Source organism: Schistocerca americana, chromosome 1, assembly GCF_021461395.2.
Source record: "Schistocerca americana isolate TAMUIC-IGC-003095 chromosome 1, iqSchAmer2.1, whole genome shotgun sequence".
NCBI classification, from domain to species: Eukaryota; Metazoa; Arthropoda; class Insecta; order Orthoptera; family Acrididae; genus Schistocerca; species Schistocerca americana.
Window position 1 is genome coordinate 784,526,553 of NC_060119.1, and position 12,407 is coordinate 784,538,959.

The 12,407-nt window shown below is 40.7% G+C and overlaps 1 protein-coding gene across 1 annotated transcript in view; it reads left to right on the plus strand.

Moving 5' to 3' along the window:
- The window catches only part of LOC124545556, a 47,735-nt gene extending 35,804 nt beyond the window's left edge, over nt 1-11,931 (plus strand). The window contains exons 4-5 of the mRNA XM_047124506.1: nt 6,434-6,577; nt 11,583-11,931. Coding sequence (XP_046980462.1) covers nt 6,434-6,577; nt 11,583-11,656 — 218 coding nt within the window. The 3' untranslated portion in view covers nt 11,657-11,931. The remainder of the gene's footprint in view (nt 1-6,433; nt 6,578-11,582) is intronic.
- The last annotated feature ends 476 nt before the right edge of the window (nt 11,932-12,407 follow it).

Here is a 12,407-nt window from a genome sequence, read left to right on the forward strand (position 1 = left end):
GTCACACGATAAGTCGCACAAATCTAAAGGCTGTAAATTCAGTTAAGTACTTGGGGATCACAATTATCAATAACTTAAATTGGGACTATCACATAGACAATATTGTGGGGAAAGCGAACTAAACATTGCGAATTATTGGCAGAACACTCAGAAAATGCAACCGGTCTGCCGTAGAAACTGCCTACACTACGCTTGTCCGCCGCCCTCCTCTGTAGTACTGCTGCGTGGTATAGGAGATGGACATCTTCAGTTGCAGTACTTATTTTTAGCACAGAGTATTAAATTAATTAAGGCTTGTGATGGTGTCCCACGTTCAGTTGCACATTTAAATGCAAATGCAAATACTATTATTAATCAAAGTCAATTTAGTCCAGTGAAACTCAGAAAAAATGCCTGTACCTTGCAAAAGGTGGGGTAGAAGATTTTATTTTTTTAACTCGTTCATATTGTTGGAAAGAATAGAAAACCAAGTTTTGCCAACAAAATTTCTCTTGGGAAAACTTTCTGCAGTCAAAAAACTTCGAAAATTTCGTACTTTTTTCAGTTTTTTCAAAATGTCTCACTTTCATTTGCTCCTGTCGCTTTGACGTCTATTTTCTTTTTTAAACAGCACAAAATTCTCAGCAAATTTGATTCTTACCATTTTTTTGCGCGTCAAAGAACACAAATTTTTCAAATTTCGAGCAAAGTGGCAAATTACCTAATGTTTGAACACTGTCATTTCAGTTTCTATTTGTGTAGTATAAACACATTACTCATCATGTTATTCATTGGAATTTACCATCTCACTCTGCTGAAGGGCCAGGACAAACAGCTGTAACTACGAACACATTCACGTCAGATTGCGTGAAGTTTGTGTTACAATATGTAATACGATTGCATGCAGGTGCCGTACATTTTCTACAGTTGATTGACGTTAATGATCAGTTATAAGAAAAAGTGGCCACCTCTACTTACAGGATATGTTGAGACTCGAGGAAAAAATGGATTTATCAGAATATGAGAAGTTCACAACGACAGGACGTTTTACAATCCAGCGATCAGAAAAGTGTTGGTCAGGGGTTCCTTCTGACATGACTATAGAACAAACATTGATGAGAACCATGAAGAGTTCTGGAGGACTTACTTCTGGCCGAGGAATTACGGATAGTATATTAACCAGATGGACATTGGGTATGATTCACATGCAGAACATATGTGAAGACGTATTGCGAAGTGGCGCAGTAACATCAGAACAGCATGTAGATGCAAGAAGTTGTCGGATCGAACGAGATGGCATAGACTTGCGTAAGCTGCGTGATTGATTTTCAGTGCACCCTCCCTTCCCTGAAAGTGATTTTATAATGTCTATCAGCAGTGGTGTTGTCGGTACGGAGGATGTTAATTGTCATATGTGTCACGAAGAGGGAGAAAAAGGCATGAAAAGAATAGTTGGTGACAATTTACATGATGTAAAGTTCCGTAGAAAAGATAAAGTTGCGACTCCCCTTTCTGCGTTCAATTCTGTAAAAGCTTGGAGCACTAAAATTACTCCTGTTGATCTTTAACTCTTTTCCAAAGGATTTGTTTAATGAAACAAAGTGAAGAAGAGTTAAAAGCCTTTCTGAAATATGAACTTGCTCCTTACCCAATGTCCCTATTCTCAGAAAAAGGCATGCGAAAAGGAACATAATCTTCATTCTATAATGCCTTCGTTCCAGTGGAAGATGTGAAGTCAGGTGGACCGAGTAAATTTTTTGTCATTGATGGAGGGTACCTTATCCACAGAGTGACTTGGAACTCGAAATGTTTGCATCAAGTCAATAGCCCAAAACTATGTTTCTTACCTGCAACGTCATTTTGGATCTCAATTTGCTATTGTATTTGATGGGTATCCATGTGAGGGAGACAAATGTAGCACAAAGAGTGCTGAGAGGATTCATAGGTCCAAAAAACATTCTTCGGTTGACATTGTGGTTGAATCAGAGATGGTGAACCAAGTGCCTCAGGACAAGTTCTTGTACAACGAACGAAACAAGATGCGTTTGATCACACTTCTTAAAAAGGAATTTCTGGAGTGTAGCATTGAAGTGCACCAGGCACAAGAAGATGCTCACGTTATGATTGTAACATCTGCCATTTCAAAAACCAAAGATTTTGGAAGTGTTGTCATTGAAGGGGAGGATGTTGACCTGCTTGTGGTCATGACCGGTTTGGGGCAAGGCATTGAAAACTTATTTTTCTTAAAGCCAGGAAATGCTGAAGAAAAGTGGTTTTCCACTGCATCTTACAAGTTTGACAGTGAATAAAGGAAAAATTAAGTGCTGCAATACTGTTGCGAAAAAATGAACCCCTAAGCTCAGCGCTTTGCACGTTCAATAAACCACATGCAACCTGTGAATAAATAATAACAGCAGGAGAACAGGTTACTATTGCATTGTATAGTGGAGGTGTCAGTAGTTCCCACACACTAGACCATTTGCGGTACCAGCTATTCGCCAAATCTGCCACAAAAAGCAAACTGAATCTTGCACGGTTGCCACCTACACAAGATGCTGCACAACATCATTCGTTGCGGACTTACCAACAAGTCCATAAGTTGGATGGGAAACTAGAAACCTCCTGAGAAATGGGGCTGGAATCAAAGTGACCACGGTCCAATACCCGTTATAATGAGCCAAGATCCAGCACCTGAAGCACTTCTTCACATTGTTTCATGCTCATGCAAGCTGAACTGTGGCGGAGCGTGCTCCTGCAGAAAAGCGGGTTTGAAATGTTCTTCAATTTGCAAGAAATGTATTTGGGTCGACTGTGAAAAGGTGCCAAAGTTTTTATATGAAGACAGTGAAGAAGATGTTATGGAGGATGTTGAGGAAACCGCTGACGAAATCAATGAACTTGCTGAGGCTGATCGCTGTGTAAAGAAGAGGTCACTCTGGGATCAACTCTATGTACAGACCCTGAATCCGTAACTCAAGGTATTTATGGTGACACTGAGGAACCTGGCCATCAAAACGTTGGAAGTGATACTCATATCTGTCTCAAGTGCGCTAAATTGCGATATTACAAGTATTACACACCCAGAACTGTCAACATTTTTTAGTAACTGACAATGCATTTTAATTGTAATAAAACTACTTATTTTTAATTTCAACTGTGTGGCTTTTATACACAAGAATAATTACCTACCTAATTAGGTTGCCTATTGCAACTAATAATAGTTCAGTTTCCTGAGACAATTTATTTTGTGTGCGTGTGTATGTGTGTGTGTGTGTGTGTGTGTGTGTGTGTGTGTGTGTGTGTGTGTGTCTTAATGATGTATTTTTATATTTATAGTTTTACAAATACCACGGCTGAGTTGGCCCATAGTGAACTTCAGGCAGTGATGTAAGAATCACAATAGTTGGGTGCCCAGGAATCGTCATGTTGCATACAGAGAAACTGAATACCTGAGAGCGAGGTGGTAAATTCCAACATATAACATGATGTATAATGTATTTATACTACACAAACAGAAACTGAAAAAATAGTGTTCAAAAATAAGGTACCATGCCACTATGCTCAAAATGTGAAAAATTGGTATTACTTGAGGCGCTGTAGCGCCTTAGCTATTGGGAGTAGAAAAAAATGGCAAGAATCAAATTTGTGGAGAATTTTGTGCTCTTTAAAAAAGAAAATAGACGTTAAAGTGATAGGAGCAAAAAAACTGAGATATTTTGAAAAAACTGAAAAAAGGCCGAAATTTTCCAAGTTTTTTGACTGCAGAAAGTTTTCCCAAGCGAAATTTTGTTGACAAAACTCGGTTTTCTAATCTTTCCAACCATATGAACGAGTTGAAAAAATAAACTCTTCTACCACACCTTCTGCAAGGTATATCTACTATTTGACTGAACTAATTGAACACATGATAAAATCAACAACACTTCACTACGCTACTATATCTCAAACGTTAGATCGGTGAGGCGAGCAGCAATATGAAACAGGGAACAACTGGCGCAATGTGTTCAGACTCATGCCGACTTTTAACGATCGGTACTTGGGAGCCGGCGGGCAGTTTACCGCAACCTTACTGTAGCTACTCGACTGAGGACTCGTAACATACTGATTTATGTATGTAACCAATTAATGTGGAAGATAGCTACAAGCGCGGCCCTAGTTGCTGCCCAACTACGTCAATATTGGCTCTTGAGCAAACACGTCTGATGGCAACTGCTTTAGTCCGACCTGTTTAGGATCCCAAATGCTCGATCAGCACACAGTGGTGCCAACGTCACAGAGTTTCTACACTAAATCACTCCCTTTCTCTTGTAAATACACTACTAGAAAATAATAACCTCTGTTTTCGTCTTTCTTACCACCGTACAGTTATAACACGTGTAGGATGTTCAAAGTCACTCGCAACACCTGTAAGAGTCCTAAACACTATACCAGTGAGAATGTGACAAACTAACAACCATGAAAAATTACTTCCATTATTTTCAACGTGCTTGTCAGAGTTTTTCTATAGTAACCCTTGATCACAAAAAAAAAAAAAAAAAGACAGAAGCTGGGGTTTGTTGAAAACTCTGTGCAGGTCACAGAACTTGATTTATGAAGTTATGGCTACAGCTCGTAGGACGTCTGTGGTTGTACTCTATTTATGTTCCCTACTGACGTGGATGAATGCCAGTTTGCTCATAGTTCCATTGATTTTATAAGAGGTTTATTAGTTATATAAGGGGAATCAAATAAAAATGAGACACATGGGAAAAGCAGTGAGTAAATTCTTTATTATTACAAAACTAATAGGCATAAATTATAATACGTGAGACAAGACAGGAAGCGCATTCATGAAAAAATATTTGCGGTTGCCTACGGCACAATGATTGTACCCATCAAAGCAAAGCGACAGCCAGGTATGTCTTGCTTTAGAGTTACAAAAATATGGAAGTATGAAGGATGTGTTGCCAAGATTGTTTTAGACTACAGTATACAGGAAATCTGAAATTAAGTGATCTCTTAATTTGTTTCTAAATGTGTCCGTCTTTTCTATTGTATTTATTATTTGCGATAGCTTGATTTATACGCATAACCGAGCATTTATGCGATGCTTTTCGCTTCACTAAAATCGTTTCATTTCACAGTAGTACTCACATTTTGTGGGTATGTGACTATTTATGTCTCTCTTTACCAACCCTGTATAGTTGTTCTTAAACTACAGAGTTATTTCACAGACGTGTAGTAGCACTTTACATATTAAGTTTTCTTACTTTACTTTCTCTGTTATGTCTTGGAAGTGACATTTCAATTAACCCGACAGCTCTCTTCTATAACACTCCTAATATCTCTGTGTATATATGGGCTGCTTTTTCCCAAACTGTGCCACAGCGTATTGTAAACGTATATGTTGATACTTTGTTAGAGGCTTCTGCTCATTTTAATACGCTAGCGGGGAAAATTTTTATTGCGTGTATTTATGTCATGTTATGTATTTATTAAATGTAACGCCCAGGAAATTTTACTTCTATGCTTGTCATAGAAATGAGTCTCCAGGTTTAAGATCGGTATAATTCGACTGTACTGGCTGTTTGCATGGATCTGCATGAACGCTGTCTTGCTTGCATCTACAAGAAAAACATTCTTACTGAAATAACTAACAACGCTGCTTTGTATTTAGAGAACTCTTATTCATAGTATTTTTATGGTTCAAATGGCTATAAGCACTATCGGACTTAACATCAGTCCCCTAGACTTAGAACTACTTAAACCTAACTAACCTAAGGACATCACACACATCCATACCCGAGGTAGGATTCGAACCAGCGACCCTAGCAGCAGCGTGGTTCCGGACTGAAGCGCCTAGAACCGCTCGGCCACAGCGGCCGGCAGTATTTTTATCGAATGTGTACATCAGTTTAGTTAAGTGTCTTTTGTATACATTGTTACACTATCAATTGTCACTGGAGGCATATAAGTCACGTACAGAATGAAGAGGAGGGATCGTTGCACTGCACCCTGAGGTTCACCATACTTGAAATGATGAACATTTTATTTCACACTTGCGTTGTATCATCCATTTCTTGCTTTGTTCAATTCACTGTTATGGGTTTTCCGCAAATGATCTTATGTTGTCAGTTGCTTCATCACTCATTCTGTAACAACAAAGTTTTCGTTTTAGTTTCGTACAGGCCAAGAACGTGTTATATCACACTGCGCAAATTAGCTTGTAATTTACCCCAGAAAAAGGCTCCCTTTGCTTCGTTTTTAGTGATAGTTCTGACGTACACATTCCAGTTGCTTATAATCTTCACAGGTAATGCAATTTCGTAGTGGAGTGCTATTTATTGCTATTTGGCACGGATTACAGTGTTATCGAGAAAGTACTTCAATGGAACAGCGTTTCGTCGTAGATCCATATCAAATACGAGCGGCAAGTCAGATTCACAGAGTGTAATGACGTGGCGCGGTGTTTCAGGTCTGAACGACAAGTGCACGGGCGGTGTGGAAGGCGTGTGTCACCTGGAGCTGGACGGCGCCAACCAGCACGTGCGCTGCGCCAGCAACGGCACCTGCGCCTGCGAGGACGGCTACGTGCCCGACTACCTCGTCATGAGATGCAGTGAGTATCGCAGGCGGCGCTACGGTGTCCGGCCGCCGTGACACTCCATGAATGTGCTGTCGCTGCTCGTTACGCTTACTGAACAGATCAGAAAAGGTTTTTCACCACCCACATATCTGCGAATTTATGTGGGCTTAGATTAAATATAGTGTTGCTGCCTATCCCCAATGTTGTTCAATCTGTACATTGAGCAAGCATTAGAGGAAACTAAAGACAAATTTGGAGTAGGAATTAAAGGACTTGGAAGAGCAGTTGAATGGAATGGACAGTGTCTTGAAAGGAGGATATAAGATGAACATCAACAAAAGCAAAACGAGGATAATGGAATATAGTCGAAATAAATCGGATGATGGTGAGGGAATTAGATTAGGAAATGAGACACTTAAAGTAGTAAAGGAGTTTTGCTATTTGAGGAGCAAAATAACTGATGATGGTCGAAGCAGAGAGGATTATAAATGTAGACTGGCAATGGCAAGGAAAGCGTTTCTGAAGAAGAAAAATTTGTTAACATCCAGTATAGATTTAAATGTCATGAAGTCGTTTCTGAAAGTATTTGTATGGAGTGTAGCCATGTATGGAAATGGAACGTGGACGATAAATAGTTTAGACAAGAAGAGAATAGAAGCTTTCGAAATGTAGTGCTACAGAAGAATGCTGAAGATTAGATGGATAGATCACATAAGTAATGAGGAGGTATTGAATACAATTGGGGAGAAGAGGAGCTTGTGGCACAACTTGACTAGAAGAAAGGATCGGTTGGTAGGACATGTTCTGAGACATCGAAGGATCACCAATTTAGTATTGGAGGGCAGCGTGGAGGGTAAAAATCGTAGAGAGAGACCATGAGATGAATACACTATGCAGATTCAGAAGGTTGTAGGCTGCAGTAGGTACTGGGAGATGAAGAAGCTTGCACAGGATAGAGTAGCATGGAGAGCTCCATCAAACCAGTCTCAGGACTGAAGACCACAACAACAACAACAACATTAAAGTTCAAGACGAAGAAATAAAAACTTTGAGGTTTGCCGATGATTTTTTTATTCTGTCAGCGAAAGGGAAGTATCTGGAAGAGCAGTTAAACAGAATGAACTGTATCTCTAAAAAAAGGAGTAAGATGAAGATCAACAAAAGCAACACAAGGATCATAGAACATATCGAATTGAATCAAGCGATGCTGAGGGAATTAGATTAGGAAATGAGACACTTAAAGTAGTAGATGAGTTTAGCTATTTGGGTAGAAAATAACTGATGACGGCCGAAGTAGAGAGGATATAAAATGTAGACTGGCAATGGCAAGGAAAGCATTTCCGAAGGAGAGAAATCTGTTAAAATCGAATATAGATTTAAGTGTTAGGAAGTGTTTTATGAACGTATTTGTCTGGAGTGTAGCAGTGTGTGGAAGTGAAACGTGGACGACAAACAGTTTACACAAGAATAGAAGCTTTTGAAATGTGTGCTACATAAAAATGCTGAAGATTATACGGGTAGATCACAAAACTAATGAGGTGGTACTGAACAGAATTGATGAGAAAATAAATTTGTTTCACAACCCGAATAGGTGAAGCGATCAGTTGATAGAACACATTCTAAGATATCAAAGGATTTAGTTTTTTTCTGGAAGTGTGGAAGGTAAAAGTCGTAGAGCGAGATCAAGGGATGAATACAGTGAAGAGATTCAGAAGGATGTAGGGTGCAGTAGTGGTTCGGGGCTGAAGGGGCTTGCACAAGATAGAGTAACATGGAGAACTGAAGGCCACAATGAAGATTAAAGGCGAGCAGGAAAAGTCTGTCACTGGTCATTGCCATAACGACGAGACTTACAGAGAGGAAGCCGGTTATTTAAAATTATCCAGTAAGGTATCTTCCAGCAGTTCGAATTTACATTTCCTGAGCATAAACCTAATATTTCTGTATGGCTTCTACCGAACTGTTCTGGTCATAGCAGAGTATCCTTGCATTCTTTCTTTATCTTCTGTTAGGTCCCCTTGTTAAGATTCCTGTACGCAGGACCAGTATTCTAGTATTGGCCACCATGGAGTCAGTTTCGATGTTTTATCAGTAGGTTCACTGCATATTTTCTGACTTCTGAACTACTCGTTGCATAGGTTCTTTTCGTGTCGCATCCTTGCGTTTTATTAGCGCTGCGTATTTGATGGATGCGACAGGCTTCGTACGTTTGCCACTTGTGATCCGATCTTACACCATCGAGTTCATGCTCTTGTTCATGTCCAGTACTGTACACTCAACTACATTTAATGAGAGCTACTATCCAGTGTATCGAGTGCAAATATTGCCAGATTTGTTCGGTATTATTCTTACAAACACGTAGTGGCAATATTTTTCGGAATTCAGCAATGTCAGAGAAAAATTTATTTCAAGGTACCTATCAACCATTTTTGTGGTTTTATTCGTAGATTTTTAACCATCCCTCAAGTCTGTATAAAATGCAGGGTGGATAAACGCTCTACAGACATAACTTCAGAGATAGTTCAATAATGATTGTTAAGTGCCTTGATCCAAGAGTCCTGTGACCTCCAGTGGTAAGCTAACGAGTTAATTTAATGTTAAAATTGGGAATTTATTGTAAGGTCTTCCGAGAGAGGACTCAAACCTCCGACGGGGGGTGGGGGGGGGGGGTGGGGGGGAGGGGGGGGGCAGCAGCCGCGCGGACCGTGACAAGACGCCTCAGACCACGTGGCTGTAATATGTTAAACGAAGAGTAGTTTTACCACCATCAAACATGTAATTTATGTTTAAAATGAATCAGTTAACGATTCACTATGCTCCGACAACAGTAATGTTACATATTCAGGAGCACCTGTTCAAAATTTGCTACAAAATAAAGGGGTTACAGAAAACTCAGGAAAATCACGTTCATATTTGTACTGTATGCACTCTTTAAAGTGCTCCTTTGTCCCTTGTTTACAAAAGACGGTATAGTGACGCTCTACGTCCTGCCTTACACGCTAAATAATCGCAGAAAATCATTCACATAAATGTTTGCAGTAGCACAGAAGAATCACTTCTGGACATACTGTTTGATCTGAGGAATAAATTAGTTAAATTAACATTTGAAATTGAGATAAAAACGGAAAGAGAAAGTCTAGGAAAGTTGATTGTGTTCGCAATGTGACAGAAATACTGGTAGGCTGCTGAACGAGAAAAAGTCGTCTGGAGGAAATGGGGATAATAATCATAGATGAAGTTGAGGCTTAATGTGTCTCTGGAACACGTAATTTCACATGATCAAGCCGGCCGGAGTGGCCGAGCGGTTCTAGGCGCTACAGTCTGGAACCGCACGACCGTTACGGTCGCAGGTTCGAATCCTGCCTCGGGCATGGATGTGTGTGATGTCCTTAGGTTTGTTAGGTTTAAGTAGTTCTAAGTTCTAGGGGACTGATGAGCTTAGAAGTTAAGTCCCATAGTGCTCAGAGCCATTCATATGATCAATAGAAAATTATTTTCACTGATCAGCTATCGTATTCAAGAGTGTAGCTTATTGGCTGCTTGAAGCACTTGTGTCGCAGTATACAGGGTGCCTCCGTGATGCTGTACCAATTTGAGGCAAGTGAGCCGACCCGGAAACGACAGACTCGAAAGTACAAGCGAGAATCGTTCTGATACGGAGCTTCTAACAGGGAATACATGTACTTACGTTGTTGTGATTGTAGCATAGGCAACTTTCCGAGGTTCATAAATTTAGACAACACTGTCCGTGGAGCGCAGCGATCTGGTACTAATTTTGATTAAAACGGCATTTGTTTATTATGACCGTTTTCGGCATGTGTTAAAGCCTTCTTCAGACTTTTTTGTGGGACGGTGGGGGGTGGGTTGGTGGGGCTATGGGCCATGCCCGGTGCTGGCGACTCCTTGGTTTTTCACGTGATACTACGGTCATGTTGTCGAGCGGAGTGGCCGCGCGGTTAGAGGCGCCATGTCACTGACTGCGCGGCCCCTCCCGCCGGAGGTTCGAGTCCTCCCTCGGGCATGCGTGTGTGTGTTGTTCTTAGCATAGTTTAGTTTAAGTTAGTTTAAGTAGTGTGTAGTCTAGGGACCGACGACCTCTGCAGTTTGGTCCCTTAAGAACTCACACACATTTGAACATTTTTTGTACGATCGTGTTATTGCTACCTCGATTGATATTTTGATCAGACTTTTCGAGGTGATAGTATGGACCAAAACAAGAAAAAAATGGCCAGTAAATACTGGCACTAAAATGCACACTTAAGAGCTATGAGCACATAGTATGCCTTTTAGAGCTTATGTTTACTAGACCCCTTTTGTTTTTTTGATCCATACTACCACTTCTGAAAGTTGCTTACCCTACAGTCTTAGTGACAATAGTACCGGTACATCTATCCCACTGACAGAGGTATCGAAACGATTATCGTTTATAATAAGTTTTTTTTCATAATGCGGGGCCACAGTCATAATATATTTCCTTAAAGTCAGTACCGCCATTAGACTGTTGTTTATTTACAGTGTTACATTTACACTTACACAATCATGATTTCGGCTTCAAAGTGCCATTATCAAGTGTTCTAAGTGTCATAAATTGCCTACGATGGCATACTGTCGTATTAAGATACACCATTAGACACATTGTCTAAGACTCTTAGATAATGTCTCTAATAGTATCCTTTAATACGACAGTATGCCATCTTAGGCAATTTATGACACTTAGAACACTTGATAATGGCACTTTGAAGCCGAAATTATGATTGTGTAAGTGTAAATGTGACACTGTAAATAAACAACAGTCTAATGGCGGTACTGACTTTAAGGAAGTATCATTTATAACTTTTGACTCGGTTGTTTCCGGACCAGGGTCCCTCACCTCAAATTGACACATTAACGATTAGCCCTTCTCTTTCATCCCTGAAAGTTTGCAACACCATCATGGGATCAGCCCGTGTAACAAAAATGAGCTGAAGTGTGATAAATAATGACCGCACACATCAGGCTATTGCGCTATGAATGTCGGACGTTGTGTTCGTGTTTGCAGATTCGGCCCCGCGGCTGGAGTGGCTGTCTCTGAGCTGCTTGCTGGGACTGTTGGCGGTGGCGCTGGCGTCGTAGGGGCAGGAGCGGCTCCACAACGCGGGACGTGCGCCGGACGGCGTGTGACGGCTGTCTCAGCAGCTACACCTGTCTGGACAGTACTGCTCCCGACAAGACCAAGCACAGCGTAATCGCCTGCGAACATTTCATCACCCATCACATTACTACTTTTATTATTTAGAAATGGTACAATATAGCTGTAGGGTTTTCGTATATGTACACTAAGGAAATCACGTGGCGCAGGTAACGTTGTATGTTTCAAGACAATAAAATTTTTGTGGAATAAATGTGAACATGGTGTTGGTAAAACGAGGAACATCCTCCACCAACAGACCTCATATCTCCAGTGTGCAGGGTGTTTCACACAAGGCTTGGCACGCAACCGAAACCAGGGAAGAGACTTCTGATCACCACAGCGTCATCAGCGGCATGAGATCGAACGAGTAAGTGAATCGGTTAGCTAGTTTGCACTTCCAACTGATGTGCCGTTAGTATCTCCTTGTGAACCTACGTACGAATTCAAATGGAAACGTTACAAAGCAGCTGTAGTGCATAGACTTACCAGTTCAGATGCTGTTGCTCGATGTTTGAACTCTTACAGCTCACACTATATACGCGTCAGTATTACTAGGACAGTTCCTGGCATCAAAAACATGTCGTAATCCTATCACAAAATCGTTGGCTGTGACTGCAGTTGCGTTGTCCTGCATGAAAAAGCCGCTAGTATTTTCGATAGTTACACTGCCTGAAGGCAAGGGGAAACTACGGC